At 37.5% G+C, this 23,488-nt stretch overlaps 1 protein-coding gene across 5 annotated transcripts in view; it reads right to left on the bottom strand.

Annotated features, from left to right (window-relative positions):
- Positions 1 to 21,394: 21,394 nt before the first annotated feature.
- neo1b (neogenin 1b) overlaps positions 21,395 to 23,488 on the bottom strand; it is a 135,387-nt gene continuing 133,293 nt past the window's right edge. For 3 of the 5 annotated variants that reach the window (XM_084398004.1, XM_084398007.1, XM_084398005.1), the window contains one exon: positions 21,395 to 22,844. In XM_084398004.1, the coding sequence (XP_084254130.1) occupies positions 22,761 to 22,844 (84 nt within the window). In that variant the 3' untranslated portion in view covers positions 21,395 to 22,760. Of the gene's footprint in view, positions 23,031 to 23,488 lie in introns of all 5 variants that reach the window. The other 2 variants (XM_084398006.1, XM_084398008.1) reach the window with 1 other exon arrangement.

The following is a 23,488-nucleotide window of genomic DNA, read 5'->3' as shown; positions in this document are numbered from 1 at the left end:
TTAAAAATATATCAGTGCCTTTTTAGTTTTAAGATGCACATCGGTAATGTTTTTTTCTAAGCATGTTTATAAAAATTACTTAAATGTCCTAATTGATCTATGGTCTAATCCTGGCTTAGTCTAAGCCCTGACTGTGAAACCGGGCCTAAATGCTTAAAATGAATAAAAGTAAATGAACAAAAATTTGCGTTATATATTTAAACTCGTGCCCCCCATTAACACCTGAACGCCCCCCTTTCAAAAATCTTGCTTCCAGCGCCCCCCGTTGTTCTCTGAACGCCCCCGTTGAGAATTACTATACTAAAATAACTCAAACTGAGCGGCCCAAATTAGTTCAATTTCACGTAATATTAAACATGCTAATAAAGCAAACATTACATTACCATATCCCGTCAGACCTGTTCTAGGTGGATCTCGTAACTCCTCTGGTCAATTCTCTGCTCCACTATCCGACTAGCTAAAGGTTCCAGAGGCTGGTTGGACCTGAGCGCTTTGGAGGACAAAATCTGCAGAAATAAAAAATAAAAAATGAATAAATAAATATATAAATTCCGGCATTCTTCAAAATATCTTCTTTTGTGTTCAGCAGAAGAAAGAAACTCATACAGGTTTGGAACAACATGAGGGCAAGTAAATGATGACAGGAAAATACATTCTTATTTAAATATTAATTAATCAGACACCTCGACTGTCTTCTTGTGTTGAGTATGTGCCAGTGTTTGGATGCTCGTGTCGACCACAGGTCTGACCTTATTCAACTGAGACAGAGACAGAAAATCAACATATACATACATATATACACACACACACATACTAGAAATGAACACAAAAACCCTGCCTAGTGTCTACCTACAACACTGCGGGTGGACTTGCGGTCAGGAGTAGAGCGGCTGCGGACGAAGGTTTTTTTTTTTTGAGCGCTGCTAACGTATTCTTTCACGCGCACCCACAATATGACATCACACTCTGCGCATATGTTTTACAACATAATTTAACATATACATAGTCCTAATACTTTTTAAATAGCACACTTAAAGTGTTTATTACAAATAAATGACTAAATGCTTAAAATGAATAAAAGTAAATGAACAAAAATTTGCGTTATATATTTAAACTCGTGAACATTAACACCTGAACGCCCCCCCATTCAAAAATCTTGCTTCCAATGCCCCCCCGTTGTTCTCTGAACGCCCCCGTTGAGAATTACTATACTAAAATAACTCAAACTGAGCGGCCCAAATTAGTTCAATTACACGTAATATTAAACATGCTAATAAAGCAAACATTACATAACCATATCCCGTCAGACCTGTTCTAGGTGGATCTCGTAACTCCTCTGGTCAGTTCTCTGCTCCACTATCCGGCTAGCTAAAGGTTCCAGAGGCTGGTTGGACCTGAGCGCTTTGGAGGACAAAATCTGCAGAAATAAAAAATGAATAAATAAATAAATATATAAATTCCGGCATTCTTCAAAATATCTTCTTTTGTGTTCAGCAGAAGAAAGAAACTCATACAGGTTTGGAACAACATGAGGGCAAGTAAATGATGACAGGAAAATACATTCTTGTTTAAATATTAATTAATCAGACACCTCGACTGTCTTCTTGTGTTGAGCATGTGCCAGTGTTTGGATGCTCGTGTCGACCACAGGTCTGACCTTATTCAACTGAGACAGAGAGAGAGAGACAGAAAATCAACATATACATATATATACACACACACTAGAAATGAACACAAAAACCCTGCCTAGTGTCTACCTACAACACTGACGGCGGACTTGCGGTCAGGAGTAGAGCGGCTGCAGACGAATGTTTTATATATATTTATTTATTTATTTTTTGAGCGCTGCTGACGTATTCTTTCACGCACACCCACAATATGACATCACACTCTGCGCATATGTTTTACAACATAATTTAACATATACATAGTCCTAACACTTTTTTTTAATATTCTTTTTATTAAACATTTTAGTTATTTCAATTTAACAAAACACATTAAAACAAAAAACACAGCACAGAAAACAATATTAATAACCATATCTATGAGCATGTGGACAATTTACATACAGCATCTCGTCATATGGTTGTACCTGCATTTTATCCAATTTGTGTTTATGACCTTTTAATCTTCAGACACTTTAGAATATTCTCCCATTTTTTAACCAGGTGCGATTTACCATTGAGACAATACCTCAGTCTTTCTAGAGTTACAACTTCAGATATCAGAGATTTCCACATCGCTACCAACCCATTTGGCCATTATAGCCTTTCGAGCCAGCATTAGAAGAAACTGAACAGTCTCTTTGTGAGCTCTCAGAGGGTCAGGTATAAGCCCCAGTAGGCACATAAGTGGGCTGAGTGGGGCTGTCTGTCCTATCACCAAACTGATTTCACTGCATACTGCCTGCCAGAATGCCTTGATGTTCTTGCACTCCCAAAGACAGTGATATCTAGTGCCCTTAGCTGAGTTACATTTAGGACAGTTCGGAGAAACACCTGGAGTGTACTTACTGTATATATAAGGTGATGTGTAAACATTATGTAGAATATTGAACTGCATTTCTTTGTATCTATTACAGATTGCTATTCTAGAGGGCAGTATTACTATTTCCTCCCACGACTCAGAGTCAATTTACATTTTAAGCAGCATTATATTCCAAGTTGTTTGTAAGTGTTTCAGTTTGTCTAGACACAAAACGTCCACGCTTCCGACAGTCCAGTAGAGTTTTTTCAAGCAAGTAACAGTTCGTCGGTAGCTCCAGGGATCCAGTCTTTGATTTTACGTAATGCCTGATCTGGAGATACTTGTAGAAATCTTTGGCAGGTATATTATATTGAGATCTTATATCTTCAAATGTCTTGAATTTAGTCCTAACACTTTTTAAATAGCCCACTTAAAGTGTTTATTACAAATAAATGACTAAATGCTTAAAATGAATAAAAGTAAATGAACAAAAATTGAACGCCTGAACGCCCCCCTGTCAAAAATCTTGCTTCCAGCGCCGCCCGTTGTTCTCTGAACGCCCCCGTTGAGAATTACTATACTAAAATAACTCAAACTGAGCGGCCCAAATTAGTTCAATTTCACGCAATATTAAACATGCTAATACAGCAAACATTACATAACCATATCCCGTCAGACCTGTTCTAGGTGGATCTCGTAACTCCTCTGGTCAGTTCTCTGCTCCACTATCCGGCTAGCTAAAGGTTCCAGAGGCTGGTTGGACCTGAGCGCTTTGGAGGCCAAAATCTGCAGAAATAAAAAATGAATAAATAAATAAATAAATATATCAATTCCGGCATTCTTCAAAATATCTTCTTTTGTGTTCAGCAGAAGAAAGAAACTCATACAGGTTTGGAACAACATGAGGGCAAGTAAATGATGACAGGAAAATACATTCTTGTTTAAATATTAATTAATCAGACACCTCGACTTTCTTCAGTTTGTGTTGAGTATGTGCCGGTGTTTGGATGCTCGTGTCGACCACAGGTCTGACCTTACTTGATTTCTGATTTACAATTATTCAAGTTCAGAGAGATTATCTTTCTCTCAAAATTGTTCAATACTGTTTATGCATCAGTAAATCAAGCCACCGACTAAACGATCAACTTCACATCGTTTCTCTTAGTAGGATGAAAATAATCGTATTTAAACTGTGATTAAAATACAGAAAGCGATCAAAGAACAATCCCTTTCCAATCCTCCCCCAAGCTGTCAATCACACAGCGCGAGTTTATCTGGACACTTGCCAAAACTTGTTATGAAATAATGACGCTGTTACACTGCACAACAAAGCAATTACTGTAAAAGCGTTGTAAAAGTATTCAAGGGATTTCCACATGTAATGCTAGCTATTTCATATGCAAACATATCAGCAAATCACGAGTAGCCACCAATGTACCAATCTGCATCAATTCAGTTTTGGAGCCATTCAGCTTCAGGAAAGTTATTCTGCATCCATATGCTGATCTCTGCTAGACAACTACGCAAAGCTATTAATGAGCAATGAACATTTAAAGGACATTTAAAGATCTGTGTATTATGCTTCCTTAGCAACCACCCGTAGCAACATGTGTTTTTGCTGGTAAAACTAACGGCCCAGAATGTTTAAAAGTACATTTTGATCTTTAGAGCAGTATGACGGTCAATGAGTGATTTGAGTAACAATGTGGAGATCCTTCTGAAATACAAAAATGTGTTGGAGATTTATTACAGTGGTAGCCGTTTTATAAATAAACGATTTATAACGTTAATTGTGTTGTTGTTTTTTGCACATTTAACATGGTTAATTAAAATACACCGTCAAAACGGTTCAATGTATTATTGTTTCAGCAAAAATAATGGTTTATTAATTATAAATTAATATGGCGTAATATGTCAATCATTCCTTAAATTGTGAGGCCACGCCCCTCCCTCATTACAGTTTTTCTAGATTGTTTACACACATTTTCTGGTACTTGAGACACAATGACCACAACATGTAACTCATTCACCAACCCCCTGAACCAATTCTGCTAAACTACAAGCACAATTCCTGCTTTACACTCAAATTGTAGTTCTAAAACACACTTTTTTCAAAACACTACACACAATTCTCTGCTTTTGCCACAATTTTCATGCAGAAAATCTCTTGTTTTCACAAGGAACACACTGCCATTCAGATATGCACACTGACTCATCACATGGGCAAACACCCATCACACAGTTTTACAATTAGCAATCAGAGCTTTAGCATAAAAGGGCAACAGGTCAGCTCTTCAATGGAGCAATGGATGCCAACATTGGACTTTTTTTTTTTTTTTTACTGTAACTGTATACAGTCAATTCTTCTGTTGTTTTGTATGTAGACCACTGTATGTACAACTTTGTGTTGGTTGGGAGGTACACTGTGTACATTATTTTGTGGGAAAAATAAAATATACTTGTTACCATGTATTTGTGTGTTCTGAGTATAAAAACAATATTCTCAAATATTTTACAACACACTTATGTATGTACTGTCTGTAGAAAGTGTAACACTGAACAAAAAAAGGCCTAAGTCATTATGATGAATGGAGAAGAAGTGTTTTGCATTCATCATAGTGTTTTACATTGAGCACATCAGTGTTCAACTGGTTCTTATAAATGTCTATTCATATGATGGTTTGTGTGTGTCATTTGAAAACAAAATACCATTTTGAGAAGAAATAACATTGTTTTGAATGTAAAGTTTCATTTTGCAGGAGAATTGAGGGGTTTTGCCCATTGTGTGTGTGTTTTTGGATTTGTGTGTAGAGTTCTGAGAATATGAGGCATGCTTTCAGAAAATGTGTGTAAACAATCGAGAAAAACTGTAATACACTGTCGTCGCTGGGTCTTGATGCAACTCAGAAGACGAACGTTTTTCTGATGCAGGTAACGTTAGATAATAAGATAGATCGCCTTGAGATCGATTGTGTGTGTGTGTGTGTGTGTGTGTGTGTGTGTGTATATATATATCTATATGAAGAGTTCAGATGCAAAAGCCTCTAAGTGCCATCTGAAATTTTCTTCTAGAATGATCATTTTTATCAAGCTCGTATATTTACAGTGCTATGCATAAGTTTAGACACCCATGCTAAAGTTGACTAAAAAGAGGAATAAAAAATCATCTTTTGGAAACTGAACTTAATGCCTTAATTAAAAAAAATAGGAAAAATCCAACCTTTAAGGACACCAATTTTCTTTGTGAATGAATAATGTATCGTAAATAAATAAATGTTCTTCCTTAAAATACAGGGTGCATAAGTTTGGACACCCCTGTGTTAAATTCCCATAGAGGCAGGCAGATTTTTATTTTTAAAGGCCAGTTACTTCATGGATCCAGGATACTATGCATCCTGATAAAGTTCCCTTGGCCTTTGGAATTAAAATAGCCCCACATCATCACATAGCCTTCACCATACCTAGAGATTGGCATGGAGTACTTTCCATAAGATCATCTCTCAATGCAAATCAAACCAGCTATTAGGCTAACTGAAATAAAACCATGCCAATCTCTAGGTATGGTGAAGGCTATGTGATGATTTTAATTCCAGAGGCCAAGGGAACTTTATCAGGATGCATAGTATCCTGGATCCATGAAGTAACTGGCCTTTAAAAATAAAAATCTGCCTGCCTCTATGGGAATTTAACATAGGGGTGTCCAAACTTATGCATGCTGTATTTTAAGGAAGAACATTTATTTATTTACGATGCATTATTCATTCACAAAGAAAATCGGTGTCCTTAAAGGTTGGATTTTTCCTAATTTTTTTAATTAAGGCATTAAGTTCAGTTTCCAAAAGATGATTTTTTATTCCTCTTTTTAGTCAACTTTAGTATGGGTGTCTAAACTTATGCATAGCACTGTATATACACACACACACACACACACACACACACACATACATATAAATATACACACACACACACACATTCACATTCTTGTAACGTTAACGTTAGATCTATCTTTATGGGGACATTCATTGACACAATGCAATCTCTTTGCTGAGCATTTTAGTCTTACATGTAACGTTATTTTAGTCAGAATTATCCATGACAATTTTCGTCTAGCGCGTTAGTCGACAAAATATGATGACATTTAACTTAGTCTATAGTTTTAGTCAATGAAAATTGTAACTTATCGGTTATCTTATTATAGTTAGGGATGTGACGGTGGCAGTTAAGCAATTCCGTCAAAGAAACAACACACATTTTTAGGCATGTAACGTTAAAGCATTGAAATAAATATCAGTAGGCTAAATAATGCTAACATAAAGGACCATTTCTATGGTAACACAGTTAGTCATGTAGTTTTCGTTGACATTTCGTTGAAAGCAGTTTTCACTTAGTTAAGTTAGTGACTTGATAAACATGCTAATAAAGCACACATTACATAACCATATCCAGACCTTTTCTCGGAGGATCTCGGACATCTCGCCGATCGACTGGTCGCGTCTCAGCGGCAGTAAACGGCTAACGTTAACAGGTTCCAGAGGCTGGTAGGACTTGTGTATCGCTTTCATCTTAAGAGTTCGTTATACTATAAAAATACCCTGCAAGTTTCAGAACTCAAACCCTCCTTGTATTTCCAAACACTGCTTTTACTGAAGCCAAGGCTAAAACCACAGGAGAGTTCTGAACAGTGGAGGCTTATGACGTCACAGGGCAGCGAAAGGCCGCCTTTGCAGAAGAAGATCAACAACGCCTGTCACATCACGAGAAGCACCTGGCTACTATGGCAGTACTACTTTTAGGGTTTTAAACTTGTTTTCTTCCCTTTTTTCTTATTTATATTATTTGCTTATTTATTTGATTAATTTATGTATCATTCATTGCATTTTAAATGCTGTTAATTGTTTTGTTGTTTACTGTTTTGGGGTTTGAATGTGTACTGAATGTGTGAAAAGGGTTTGGTTACACTTTATTTTAAAGGGATACTCCACTTTTTTCGGAAATAAGCTCATTTTACATCTCCCCCAGAGTTAAACAGTTGAGTTTTACCGTTTTAGAATCCATTCAGCCGAACTCCGGGTCTGACGGTACCACTTTTAGCATAGCTTAGCACAGATCATTGATTCTGATGAGTCCAGTAGCATTTCTTTCAAAATGACCAAAGAGTTTCAATATTTTTCCTATTTAAAACTTGACTCTTCTGTAGTTAAAACGTGTACTAAGATCGACGAAAAATGAAAAGTTGCGATTTTCTAAGCCTATATGGCTAGGAACTACTCTCATTCCAGCGTAATAATCAAGGAACTGTGCGGCTGTACCATGGGTGCAGCAGGCGTAATGATATGACGCAGCGCCTGAAAATAGTCCCCAGCTCGGTAACTTCTTCCAACGTGACCGGGACTAAGTTTGTCTAACCTATTAGACCTATTTTCAGGCGCTGCGTCATATCATTACGCCTGCTGCACTCATGGAACAGCCGCACAGTTCCTTGATTATTACGCCGGAATGAGAGTAGTTCCTAGTCATATAGGCTTAGAAAATAGCAACTTTTCATTTTCCGTCGATCTTAGTACACGGTTTAACTACAGAAGAGTCAAGTTTTAAATAGGAAAAATATTGAAACTCTTTGGTCATTTTGAAAGAAATGCTACTGGACTCATCAGAATCAATGATCTGTGCTAAGCTATGCTAAAAGTGGTTCCGTCAGACCCGGAGTTCGGCTGAATGGATTCTAAAACGGTAAAACTCAACTGTTTAACTCTGGGGAAGATGTAAAATGAGCATATTTCCGAAAAAAGTGGAGTATCCCTTTAAGGTGTCCGTGTAACAGTGTAATTATACATTTAAGTACCGGGTAATACTAAGTAACTACATGAACTTACATGTAGTTAGGGTTAGGGTAGGATTAGGGTGTGGTTTAGGGGTATGCTATGCATAATTTACTGTTATTACTATAGTAACTACATGTAACGTGTAACAATGACGCTGTAAAATGTTGTTTGTTTTTTACTGTAAAATGTAAAAAGTGTTACCTAGAGTTTTTATTAGATTTATGTATATATAACTAAACATTTTATATACACATTTGGCTAATGATTGTTCGCTGAAGTAGTGTTACCAAATACCAACTCAAACTAGAATCTTTTGTCGAATTTTTAATCTCTTTGATACATCCATAGAAGAATATGTTTAAATCACTTTAGAAGGAAGCAAAGAAGCAACTGGTCCAACTTCTCCCTCCTTTTAAAGTGTGGAAAAGGGAAAAGAAGTTCAAAGATCGAGACTCCAGCAACACCTGTAGTATATGCAACAACTTTATTGAAGATTTTTTAATACTAAATGTTTTAAGCCGCCTAGTGGACAACAACAGTTCGTGCTGTTTTAACATTTACAAAGCATTCAGACAGTAATAAAGTAGATGTAGAAATTTGGCACATCTGTAATCTTTACTTTTACTGTTTCAGTGAGTGTACTTTAATAAGCAGTCAAATAATTGTGGGCAATCATGTTAAAAGAGGTACAGATGAAATGTGTAAGGTTTAGATTGTGTACAGTTGCTGGTTTGCGGTGGCAATACTCCATTATTCACTGCAAGGCAGGGCCCCAGAATTATCCTGCTTAGGGCCCCCAGATTTACAGAGCCGGCCCTGGGCAGTAGTATGTACAATGGCAAATAAATTGTTACATTTGATTATTCTAACTGACTTTGACATTATTTTCATTAAAGAGTTAATAGGAATAGTCATTTAATGATGCACGGATATCATTAAAACCTTTTCATTTATGGAGTCAGATGAAATAACGAGAGAATACACATTCAAATGTATTGCATTTAATCCAAAAATACTTCGCCACCTTTGCATCTTTTCTCTTTATTCCAGAACATTTGATGTTTTGTATCGATTATCTTTGAATTGATTATGAAATTGGCATGATACATTTACCTGACATAATAAATTGTTACATTTGATTATTCTAACTGACTTTGACATTATTTTCATTAAGGAGTTTAATGATGCACGGATATCATTAAAACCTTTTCATTTATGGAGTCAGATGAAATAACGAGAGAATACATATTCAAATGTAGTGCATTTAAAGGGATAGTTCACCCAAAAATGAAAATTCTATCATCGTTTACTCACCCTCAGGTTGTTCCAAACCTGCATGAGTTTCTTTGTTCTGCTGAACACAAAGGGAGATATTTGGAAGAATGTTTGTAACCAAACAGATCTCGGTCCCCATTGACTACCATAGTATTTTTTTTCCTACTATGGAAGTCAATGGGGACCGAGATCTGTTGATTACAAACATTCTTCCAAATATCTTCCTTTGTGTTCAGCAGAACAAAGAAACTCATACAGGTTTGGGACAACTTGAGGGTGAGTAAATGATGACAGAATTTTCATTTTTGGGTGAACTATCCCTTTAAAGGGGCTACATGTAGTTTTCAGCGGCCTCTAGCGGTGATGTTTCAGATTGCAACCAATACGTTTACAAGCAAGTGACAATGCACTTTGTTAATTCTAATTTCCAGTTTATGTTTAATTTAATTTTTACCATATTTTAATTATAATTTAATGATTTGTTGGGTATTTGTGAATTTTATCTTACTGAGTTTAATTTATTTATCATATGGCTATTGTTTCCTGCATTGCGCCTCTATTGTACCTCCTAGGTTGCCGTAGTTTCCGTCTCCTCCTCACAACAATTGTGTTGATTAGGTAGGTTGTGTGTAAAATGCTGCTGCGCTATTTTATTGTTAGGGGTTCAAGCATGAAATGCTGAAACCCTATTGTAATTGTAAGAATTTGTAAAACTGATCGTGCAGGCCAAACCGTAAGGCCTAGAGACGTGAAACCTGGCCAGATGGTAGGCCTCAATTTGGGGACAACCTATCAGAGTATGACCCCGATTGGCCCATAGGTGGCGCTACAGCAACCAAAAGTACAAAATCGCTCATAACTCTTAGGCCGTTTGACCTAGACTCAAGTGCCTTACACCACTGTGATCACTGGCTCAAGGCGGCAAAAATGGCTATATCCAAATTCAGGCATCAGACAAATCAGCCAAATTTAGGCATAACAAATTTCTGCTATGTCGCATTTTGTCCAAAACCTACTTTTGCGAACTTAGTCCCTGGTTTTTGGCCCGATCGGAACCAGACCAGTCTAGGACAATTCTCTGGACTCTCTAGATCAATAATTATCAAAAAAAAGTTGAACTTTGGCATTTGGGTGGCTGTAACAGGGTCAGTTAGAAAAGGGGCGTGGCAAAATACACTAAAAAGCCTATAAATCCCAAATGAAAACTCAGAACTTCACCAAAATCGATGAGCATATGTGTCCTAACATGGTGAAGAAGCATGCTGAGTTTCATGCAGATCGGACCAAAGGTGGCGCTATAAATGGCAAAAAGCTTCCATTCTTATTAGGGGTTCAAGCATGAAATGCTGAAACCCTATTGTAATTGTAAGGATTCGTAAAACGCTTCGTGCAGGCCAAACCGTAAGGCCTAGAGACGTGAAACCTGGCCAGATGGTAGGCCTCAATTTGGGGACAACCTATCAGAGTATGACCCCGATTGGCCCATAGGTGGCGCTACAGCAACCAAAAGTACAAAATCGCTCATAACTCTTAGGCCGTTTGACCTAGACTCAAGTGACTTACACCAGTGGTTCCCAATTCCAGTCCTCGTGACCTACTGCTCTGCACATTTTGTATGTCTCCCTTATTTAACACACCTGAATCAGATCATCAGCTCATTAGGAGAGACTCCATGAACTGAACTGAGTGTGTCAGATAAGAGAGACCTACAAACGGGTCACGAGGACTGGAATTGGGAACCACTGCTTTACACCACTGTGATCCCTGTGAGAAATGGTCTTTTTCATCTATTATGGCAGTGGTTACATGCTTGCTAAATAAAACTTAATAACTTTTGATGCTTTTGTGCTTAAAGGCCTTAACTGCTAGCCTGGTAATACCAAACTCTGCTACTTCGCTTTGCTTCGTAGACAGAGTCTGGCATGGCATAATTGAAAAGCGTTTTCTTTCTCGCGGGGAGGCGCTTGTCTGAAGTTTAAAATCATTGGTTCCCGTAAGCCAATCACATAACGTTTGGTTATGGCGTGTGTTATGCGCATGCTCAGCCGCATCTAACTTCCACTGTAAACACATGTAGTATGATGCGAAAACAAAACCATCGAGCAAAATACCGGAGTGAACATGGCTGTGAACGACTTTTGCAGATTATGTGAAGTAAATCTACACTTCCACGGTCCAATCAGTGTCTACGTCACGGCTCTCAGCCCGCCCTCTGTTCGTTGATTGGCCGGCTGTTTTCAGGCCGGAGGAAAACGGAAAGCTATTACGCTGTCTCAGACTGAGTACAGAAGCGAAATGAAATTGAGCGGAAGTAAGAAGTCTGACGTAGTCAGGCTATTAACTGCTTGAACCCCGATAAATGCTGCTTGCAGCTTTAATTTTCTTTGTAAATGGTGTTGTGACCCTTCAATATTTATTGCCTTGAAGTTAATACGATATTAACTAGCTGTTTTGTGCCGTTTTTACGGTTAAATATAAGTTTTAACGATACTTTGTTCAACTCTTTTTCTTTTCGCGCCATTTTCGCACTGTTTCTGTGCAATGTAAATAACGGAGGCTCTGCAGTCCACGTTGAGTGTGTAAATTCTGTTATTCAATGTTTAGGAGCAGAGGTGCAGATAGAAAGAAACAGTAGATCAGAAGCCAATTCATGTGATATTGTCTTCTGCAGAACAAATAAATCTTGGAAAACCCGTCAGCTGGAGGTGTCTGTCTTCATACCCTGTCCATCTGTTAACACTGGTGCCGTGACCTTTTGGATCTCCAGATCAGCTTGATGCTCACCGCCGGGGATGCTGTGCTGCCGTCCTGATCTGCACCTTTGGAATAACTATCTGGTCAGATTACAAAGAGACTGTGGTTTAGGGTGTACTAATTTTAATAGCTTGTCTTCAGTGTGATAATACGCAGATATATGCTAATTTTTATTTGTTTTTCATACATGTGTAACTTGGGTTTTACATCAATATACACAACGCAAGTACGTTTAATGGTTTAAATCGGCCAGAAATATTAAGATGGATGACAGTTAGGTGCTCAAATTGGTGAATCCATTGTGGCAAAGTTGATGTCAGCTGGTGTTGTAAACATGACTAGTGACCACAGGACTACCACTGACACCCAGAACGCTCACTGTGACGATAACAGGCATGACGTTCCACGTGTAACAGTCCATGTTATGTCTGATAAAGGACTCCAGACGTTTAGAGGTGACAGCACTGACAAATACTCCGTTCAGGACTGGATTGACATGACCAAAACACATATCAGGATCATGTTCTTCTCCACTATTTCAGCGATGCTCCCTCATGCCTCTGTAACCCAGGTCACTAAAAACACTCATGAATATATAAAACAGTTATTTTATTCATATCTGCGAAGAGAAAAAAATAAAATGCATAAATTAAAACCATAAAACTAATTTAGAAAAGTTATTCAATTTAATAAGATGAAGATTGGTCCAATTAGACGAGTGGGGGAGGAGCCAGGACGCAGATGATGCAACACTCCTCGCGAGATAGAGAAGCAGATCCTAAAAAGAGAAGAAGAAAATGGAATTAGAACGAACAAACCAACAGTTGTATCAGAGAAACAACAGAGAGACTTTTAAATAAAAGTGTGGATTGAATTTCATCAGTCAATGATTACGGGTGAATGTGTGATTGATTACACGAATACTACAGAGAAAACACAGGCCTAAAGTTGGGAGTTTTGACCTTTCTGAAAACTTCATAATTGAAAAATTGAGTTCTCTTGGTAAGTGAAATTATTAAATTCTTTATTACTGAGTTTTTTGTTTTGTTGTATAAATGTTTGATAAATGGTGTTCAAATATTAAATGCTGATGTTATATGCAGTGGTATGTAAAAGACGCATAAGAGTTATTAATCTTCTGTTTTATAATAGTTAGACTATTGTGTTGAATAACTAATGTTTCAGAGTTGAGTTTGAGCAGTTAACAGTTGTTATTTTAATCGTTTTCGTCGTGTATTCGAGCTACGAGTTAATGGCCGATTATGACGCACATGTATAAGAATAGCTCTTCGGACATCGATGTAAATTCAGTGTGCTAAAGTTAGACGAACATGAAGTCAAAAATGTTGAATGTTGTTTAAATGCAGACTAACTGCTGTAATGATGTATATTTTTGAAAGGAATGTCTAATTGTATTTTTGGCCTTGTCTTTTGCAAGGTTGGGTCTTTTCTTTCTTTTCTCGTTTTTTCCTTCTTCGCTATTTTATTTTTTCATCATTTTCTGAGTCGGATGCTGCACATTTCCTGGACACTGGACGATTCCTGAAGAAGATTTTGTACGTGTATTGTCCCTGCTTCACATCGGGGGGAAAAAAACTATTGCGAGCAGGAACTGGCGAGCCATGCCCATATAAGGACCGAGCTTTGTGATCAAGGAATGAACGGACTCAACGGAGTGGTATGATTGTGCACGTTTTTTTTTTTCTTTCTCCCTTTCAGACTGAACTGTGTTGATCAGAACTAAATTGCGGAAGGATCTCGTGCAAGCATCATTTCAACTGGAACTGAGATTTAGTAAAAACCTATCTCGCATTTAGACTGCAGTAAAATTTGATTTATTGTGATTTTATTTTCCCTACTGTTATTTTTCCACTTTAAAATTCTATTGTATTTTATTTTATTTAATTTGGTTTTATTTATTTTATTTTTCTAGAGAACGAGAGTAAAAAGGGTATTTTTTTAAAGGGTTATCATTTGGAAGAATTGTATTCGAATTTAAAAATTATTCTTTACATTAAATAAGCCAATTAGAAAACAATTAGAATAAAAAGGTAAAAGTAAATTGTATACATGTATTAATAGAGTAAGGGTCAATTACATTTATTAGCTTGAATCTAAATAGGTCACAAAAAAGAGAGAAACAATTAATAATAGTGATAAACTAAATAGGAAATATAAATCTATATAAATAAGGGGTATACATTTAATTTGTTTGGAGCAAAGCTTTACTGTCATCCTGGTCATATCTATATATATTTTTTCTTGTGTTATGTGGTGATGTTTTGAATTTCACTGCTTTATTTTTTTATTTTTTTTATCATTTGCCTTAAATGCATCATACCTGTTTCTAACGCAGCCAGTGTTGTCACCATTTCCTTTTCCCCTTGTTGTTGACACAGTCTCTTGAGCGAGTCTAATCTTCTGGTCACTGGTCCAAATCTTGAAGCGGTGCACTCCCTTCACTCCTATTTGCATATTTCACTGTTTGAGAGTGAGGGTTGCACTCTCGCCGCGACGCGCGTTACACCTCCCTCTCGCTGACTTTTATGCTACTCTGCCCAGGCACAGAGAGAACCCAGTTGACTACTGGATAAGACTGAACAAAGCAGCGGATCTGGCTCTTGAGGGCCTGCACAGACAAGGCAAGCAGATGCAGGACATGAATGGTGAAGTGGCTCTCATGTTCGTCAAACACTGTCCTGACTCCTGACCAAGGACTATCTAGTGTAAGCCTATTCATGAGTGGACCTCACGTGACGTTCATCTGAGGATTGAGGATTATCAGAGGGAGCTGAGGCCTTGTGGCGGAGTCACTGGGGCCGCACAGCTAAAAAGCCACATTGCCACTGTTACTTCTGAGCAGGCCGGTCCGCCATCAGCGTCCCTGGCAGTGCCCCTCGCCTTCTCCTTTCCAAGCCCGGCAACATGTGTGTTATTCGCCTTATCCCTCTCCAGTGCCTGTCCCAGTGCAAGATGGATCACACCATACTCCAAGTCATGTCTCAGTGCCAGCTGTGGCACAAAATATCCAACAGTCAGAGGAGAGACTTCTCGCTCGTATGGTTGACATGGAGAAAATGCAGCAGCGTAGTACTCCTCATCCAGGTCGAGGTGGGAGGTTCCAGCGTGCTTCTCGTGACAGACGTCCCAAAGACGCAGTTTGTAAAGTCTGTAACGACTCAAGTCACACCACCATTTCACACTGCATGTCAGAGAGACTGTGTTTGTCTGCTTCACCCCTGGCCACACCAGACTAAACTGCCCTGCCAACATCTCTCCTCTGTCACAGGAAACCTAGTCGACCTGTATTCGGAGGGAGACAGACAGTACAGGTCACACCAGACTCCCAAAAAGATGACATGTTTGATGCTGAGACAGTTTACACGGCTGTGAAAGACGATTATCGATTATTATTGTTGATTATCAGAATATCCACAGAGTTGGCAACAGTGAAAGTCTTTTCTACACTCCTCTTGCAGTGGGTGGGGCAGTGACACTTGGCATGGGCATGTTGGACAGTGGTTCAGTGGCATGTAGCCATGTATATTTGTGACGTATTCTTTCACGCGCACACACAATATGACATCACACTCTGCGCATATGTTTGACAACATAATTTAACATATACATAGTCCTAACACTTTTTAAATAGCCCACTTAAAGTGTTTATTACAAATAAATGACTAAATGCTTAAAATGAATAAAAGTAAATGATCAAAAATTTGCGTTATATATTTAAACTCGTGAACATTAACACCTGAACGCCCCCCTTTCAAAAATCTTGCTTCCAGCGCCCCCCGTTGTTCTCTGAACGCCCCCGTTGAGAATTACTATACTAAAAAAACAATAGGGTCCTCTCACCATCGGTGCTCGGGCCCTAATAACTCAAACTGAGCGGCCCAAATTAGCTCAATTTCACGTAATATTAAACATGCTAATAAAGCAAATATTACATAACCATATCCCGTCAGAGCTGTTCTAGGTGGATCTCGTAACTCCTCTGGTCAGTTCTCTGCTCCACTATCGGGCTAGCTAAAGGTTCCAGAGGCTGGTTGGTCCTGAGCGCTTTGGAGGACAAAACCTGCAGAAATAAAAAATGAATAAAGCTTCTTCAGCAGAAGAAAGAAACTCATACAGGTTTGGAACAACATGAGGGCAAGTAAATGATGACAGGAAAATACATTCTTGTTTAAATATGAATTAATCAGAGACCTCGACTGTCTTCTTGTGTTGAGTATGTGCCAGTGTTTGGATGCTCGTGTCGACCACAGGTCTGACCTTATTCAACTGAGACAGAGAGAGATTCAATTCTCTGCTGGACTATCCGGCTAGCTGCAGCTTTCAGAGGCTGGTAGGACCTGAGCGCTTTGGACGACAAAACCTGCAGAAATTAAAAATAAATGAATAAATAGATAAATGAATAAATAGATAAATAAATGTGATAATAGGTATGGAATGCCAAACCTGACTTAATAATAAATAAATAAGTATATAAATAAATATACAAAGAAATGTAAAAAAATAAATAAAATAAATGACTACTTTTATTTAATTATGTATAATTATATATTTTTCCACATTTATTTATTTATTTCCACTTTTATTTATTGTCACATTTATTCATATATGTATTTGTCTACATTTATTTATACATGTATTGCTCTGTATGTTAATGAGGGGGCGTGTTTTACCTCAGACATAGCAATCGAGCTCAGAGTGGCAGTGCTGAAGCTTTGAGGCCACAGTGACACCTTGTGGTGCAAGTGACCAAACAATACGCAAGAGGTTTGTGGACGTGACTTTACAGGTCATGCAGAGAATATTAGAGATGGGCAATATGGCCAAAATCTTATATCACGGTTTAAGTCCTTTAATATCACCCTAACTGTATGTATATAGGTTTACCATACATAGGCCTACTCTTTATTCCGGATATGGCCGTAAAACATCAACAGGTCGGGATTTCTAAAATGACTTGTAAGTTAAGCAATCATGTTTATTCTAATGCCTGATCTGTGATTTCTGATTTACTATTATTCAAGTTCAGAAAGATTATCTTTCTCTCAAAATTGTTCAATACTATTTATGCATCAGTAAATCAAGCCACCGACTAAACGATCAACTTCACGTCGTTTCTCTTAGTAGGATGAAAATAATCTTATTTAAACTGTGATTAAAATATATACAGAGAATTGAGAGTTGAGAATTCCTATTGGACCACATGACGTAGCCAGTCATGGGAGGAGCCAAGTCTCCTCGGGTGCACTTAATGATTGATAAATCACTATTCTTGAGATTCTGTTTGGGTCTAATTCTGAAATGTTCCATGTGATTATGATTCTTATGTTTCAGTGTTCTTACTATTTTGATGTTGAATTGTTTAGGATTGGACTATGTGATTAATGATTTATTAGTTGAAGTTCTATGGTGTTAATTATATTTAAGATTCTGTTTGTTGTTTATTTGTTTATAGAAACCATACAACTCTATTATATCTGATTCCCATTCTACTATATGGCCTGATTCACGATCTGTTACAATAAATGAGTATGGACTGAGTACTGGACCCCCCTGTGTTTTAATGGACACACCATCCTGGTAGCCACCATTTCCTGAACCAAACATTCCCAAACTTTATAATACAGTAGCTTCTGGTGTTTTAAGGTCAATTCCGTCCTTCCAGATGCCTCTGTCTAATAAAGAGAGGCAGAGACGGTACAGAGCCAGGGTAAACGCAGATGCAGAAGCTAGGGCTGAGTATCTTGGAAAAAAGAGAGCTAGGTACTATTGATAATGTATCAGTAACAAGCAAACTTGAAATATTAATCGAAATCGAAACAATCTCCGTTACTTTAATTTCCTATTATCACTGTAAAGCTGCTTTGAAACAATCTACATTGTTAAAAGCGCTGTATAAATGAACTTGACTTGACTCATTTGCAATAAGCCTTAGGGCCCTATCTTGCACCCAGCACAATTGACTTTGTACACCGACGCATGTATCATTCCTATTTTGCACCCGACGCACAGCGGACTTTTCCCTCCACAGTTGGTAAATTAGGGAATGAACATGCGCTCCCGGGGGCGGTTCAGCGCAAAGGGGAGGCGTGTTCCGGCGCAAACGTTCCCTGGTGCTATTTTGCAGTTTCAGAAAACAATTCCGCCACTGACCAGGAAAAACCTGTCAGTGGCGCGTTCAGATGCTGTTTTAAGGGCGCATGCTTGGCCAAAATGTAGCGTGTGCACAACGCACATACACTTTTCAGTGTGGAAATGGACCAACCAAGCAATTCCGTCAAAGAAACAACACACATTTTTATGCATGTAAAGCATTGAAATAAATATCAGTAAATAATGCTAACATAAAGTACAATTTCTATGGTAACGCAATTAGTCATAATTTTCGTTGACATTTCGTTGAAAGCAATTTTCATTTAGTTAAGTTAGTGACTTTATAAACATGCTAATAAAGCAAACATTACATAACGTTAACCATATCCCGTCAGACCTTTTCTCGGTGGATCTCGTCCATCTCGTCGCTCGACTGGTCACGTCTTAGCGGCAGTAAACGGCTGACAGGTTCCAGAGGCTGGTAGGACTTGTGTATCGCTTTCATCTTTGCTTTCATCAAGAGTTCGTTATACTATAAAAATAACCTGCAAGTTTCAGAACTCAAACCTTCCTTGTTATTCCAGAAACTGCTTTTACTGAAGCCAAGGCTAAAACCACAGGAGAGTTCTGAACAGTGGAGACTTATGACGTCACAGGGCAGCGAAACACCGCCTTTGCAGAAGATCAACGTGCATGGGACTTAAAATATATTGTATAAATGTTGAAATTAAGTATTATTTAATGTGTTTTAAGCAAAATTAGAAAACGGGGAGACTTGTTAGTTTAATGTTATGAACAAACACTATCGAGAAACCTGCTTTACTTGAGGAAATTTAATTCTTAGATATTAACTCTTTCCCCGCCAGTGTTTTTGAACAACGTTGCAAGCGACTGCCAGCATTTTTGATAATTTAAACAAAATTTTCATCTAATATTTTGTTGTATGAATATCTGAACATTATGGAAGCTTGTTTCCGCCACAAAATAAAACATTTTAAAAGATAATTGCGACTTTTTATCTCACAATTGCGAGTTTACATCTCGCAATACTGACTTTATTTCTCAGAATTGCGAGATATAAAGTCAGAATTGCATGATATAAAGTCAGAATTGCGTGAAATAGTCGCAATTGCGTGTTATAAAGTCAGAATTGCGAGGTATAAAGTCAGAATTGCGTGAAATAAAGTCGCAATTGCGTGTTATAAAGTCAGAATTGCGAGATATAAAGTCAGAATTGCGTGAAATAAAGTCGCAATTGTGTGTTATAAAGTCAGAATTGCGTGAAATAAAGTCAGAATTGCAAGATATAAAGTCAGAATTGCGTGAAATAGTCACAATTGCGTCTTATAAAGTCAGAATTCTGACTTTTTTTCTCGCAATTGCGACTTTATATCACGCAATTCTGACTTTATAACACATAATTGCGAGTTTATATCTTGCAATTCTGACATCTTTTCTCACAATTGTGAGATATAAAGTCCAATTCTAAGGAAAAAATACTTTTTTTTTTTTTACCTCAGAATAGTTTATATCTCAAAATTCTGACTTTATAACACGCAATTGCGACTTTATATCATGCAATTCTGATTTTATATCTCCCAATTGCGACTTTATTTCTCTGAATTCTGACTTCATATCTCGCAATTGTGAGAAAAAAAGTCACAATTCTGACTTGATATATTGCAATTGTGAGAAAAAAAAGAGTCAGAATTGTGAGATAAAAAGTCGCAATTATTATTTATTTATTATTCAGTGTTGGAAACAAGCTTCCATAGAACATGGAATATATTAAAGCAGGGTTCACCAATCTCGGTCCTGGAGGGCCGCTGTCCCTGCAGAGTTTAGCTCCAACCAGCTCCAACACACCTGTTTGAAAGTTTCTAGTATGCCTAATGAGACCTTGATTAGCTGGTTCAGGTGTGTTTAATTGGGGTTGGAGCTAAACTCTGCAGGACAGCGGCCCTCCAGGACCGAGATTGGTGAACCCTGTATTAAAGAAAGCACCTGTTAAAAATAAAGCTTCTATTCCAGCTTCATGCATTCTTTTTTTATTAACACTTGAATGCGGGCGTTTCATTAAAAAAGCAAATTTTGAACAAAAAGTGTAGATTTTTTTTTTGTGTCAAAGACATACATGCATAAGCAATGCTTTTATTGCTTGTTTCTGTTGCTTTTTTGCATGTTTTGATCCAGATAGTCAATACTCTTTCTAAAGATGTGTAATAGCGCCCCCTACCGTACAACAGTGAAAACATGGATTGACGGAAAATTCTGTTAATGGTGGGGAAAGAGTTAATGTGATATTTCTATCTAATAGTTTGTTAGCTAGCTAACACAATCTTATGATTTAGTGGTGACAAAATGACTGAAATTCTTGTCAGGGAACCATATATCACTTCGGAACTCCATTATGTTTCTTAAACAAATTTGAGTAACTTGATTTCACGTGGAACTGATGATCATGAATAAATCATTTAAATTCAATACACTTTTTTTGAGTATGATAAACAGCCATTTGACAATCCCATGCTCTGTTTTAACCAGCGGTGTCCCACAAGGCTTAGTACTGGGTCCATTTTGATTTGGCAACAACTTACCTTTTATCCATCAACGATTTTTTCAGAGCATAAAATCAGAATGGATAAGTTGTGGAAAACAATGAGCTACTATAATTTGCAATAAATAATAATTATACATCCAATATTTCTCCATTGACCTCATCAAACCACAAATATAAGCAATATGCTTTCCAGCAAAAAAACAAATGCAAATATGGTCTTGCATAATAACGTAACAAACTAAACAACAGTTAAATGTCTTTGAAACCAGCTGTTTACTTGTGACATCATTGTTACATAAAATAGGTTCATATTTCACATGGCATCAGCGATTCATTTCAAATCCAAAATATAAAAAGTGCAAATGACAGTTGACGGTACACCGGCCACACAACATGGTTCAGTGTCTTCTTTCCTTTTTTTTTTTTTTTTTTTTTTAAATCTTCCCCCGTTATTGTAAACACAAACAACAACTTAATTCATAAGCAGACCTTGTTACAGCCACATTGACATTCATGACGTGAGAAACTGTACACGAGCAAGGCAGAGTTCGTCGCTGATATTTTCTTTCCGCTCATTCTTTGGGAGAAGGGGTCGGCTAAACGGCACGGTGAAAACACAACGCAGAATATTTCATAACTTACATGGAAAATGTTTACAAAGCAATGTGTCGTCTTCATATAAAAACCAACCAAAACATGAATATATATAAAAAATTGTCCTTTTTGAGAGTGTACAAAGTATTCATGTAAGCAAACATTTGCAGTTCATTGTATATCTATATATATATATACCTCTCAAAGTACAAAAATCTGAGAGTCACTTGGCATTAAACTCCTTCATGATGAATCTCTAGGGCCCCAAAAACAGGCGTCAGGGTCCTGAGGAAGAGGAGCGTACATGAGGAACGAGCGTCTCACGTTTGAGGAGTTTCTGGAGCACCAAACATCACTGGATTCAGATTGAGTTGAGATGGTCATTCAGAGCATAAAGAGAGAAGAGGAAAATGCAGATGCATATTCAGACTCTGATGCTACCAGCGTCCCAGAGCAGGAGACACTGAGATCTTCCAGAGATGACGGCATTAGATGAAGCATTTAAACGTGATGTAAGACACTGAAATAAAACCATGACACATTCATGCGAATTCATGAGCAAACAAAAATAACGGTTCGCAAATGATCTGTAAATTGTGTATTGTGTAAATTGCTGCATTCAATTCAAATGCAACAACTAACATGGTAGACAATTTATGCAAGAATGGTTTTATGAACACAGATGTTCAACAAACGAGCATATTCATGATCCACACGTGTAAATCATTAATAAATTGATTGTGTAAATTGTTGCACTGATTTGAAAGTGACAATTTACATAGGAATGGTTTTACGCATAATTTCCATAAAGTTATTCTGGTTGCATTTCATGAGTGAAGCCCAATGTATGAGCATGTGAGGTTTTTGACCTTAAAAAAAAAAAAAAAAGTCCTAAAATGGCTGTATACACAATGAAAACATACATAAACAGGCTAAAAATATGGAATACGTAAATACAATCCACCCCCCCCCCCCCCCAAAAAAAAACATTAAAAGTATGTTTTCTGTGCAGAATGGCTCATTCGAGCTGAGAAAGATGGCATTGAGTTTTCATGGTTTTATAGATTTCTCTGGCAATATCCATGCAGGATGGAGAAGATGAAGCGTTCAGTCAGTGTTCATTTCAAATGTCCTGGTTGTTCCTGAGGACGAGGTTCAGCCGTGTGTGTTGAGGCGCTTCAGCCTGTAGTGATGGCGTTCAGATCCTTCATCAAACCCTCCAGGTGGGCCATTTCTTCTGAGAGCTCATCGGTCTCATACGTCTGAGAGAGAGAGAGAGCCATGCCAGACCAGCCATGTTAGAGTTAGGATTGAGGGATGCAAGAGAACAGAGGGAGAAAGAACGACAAACCAAACAGAAAGAGGAAAAGCGAGAGGAGCACGAGGGAGGGAAACGGGTTTGGAGCAGCTGAGAAGCGAGAGAATAAAGCAAGACGCTACAGCGCAACCTACGACAAAACAAACAAAACGCATGCATTTCAGAAGTGTAACACAAATTAAAAAAGGAAAAGAAAAACAGTGCATTTTTTAAATTAGGCACAGAAAGAGAAAACGATTCAAATTAATTCGGCCGGTGAGTAAAAAGATAAATGGGTAAAAAAAAAAAGGAGAAAAATAAATCAAATTAAACACAGATTCCAACTTTCTTAATAATAGGGTGTCAAGATCACACTTTTCACTCTAAAATTAAAAATAGAAAACAAGAAATTCTATTTTGTATAAAGAATATGCACATTTTATTCAAATTTTTATGAATGTTTTAATATAAATTAAATGAGCAAATACTTCAATGGACAACAAATATATTTCAGATACAAATTCAATAATAAATAAATTCAATACACTTTTTTTCAGTGTGGGAAACATTAGACTTAAGCCCCATGCTCTTTGTTTTAACCAGCGGTGT

The sequence above is a fragment of the Rutilus rutilus genome, assembly GCF_951802725.1.
Source record: "Rutilus rutilus genome assembly, chromosome: 23".
Lineage (NCBI taxonomy): Eukaryota > Metazoa > Chordata > Actinopteri > Cypriniformes > Leuciscidae > Rutilus > Rutilus rutilus.
Note: the sequence above shows the minus strand (reverse complement) of the source record. Positions and strands in the feature narration are given on the sequence as shown.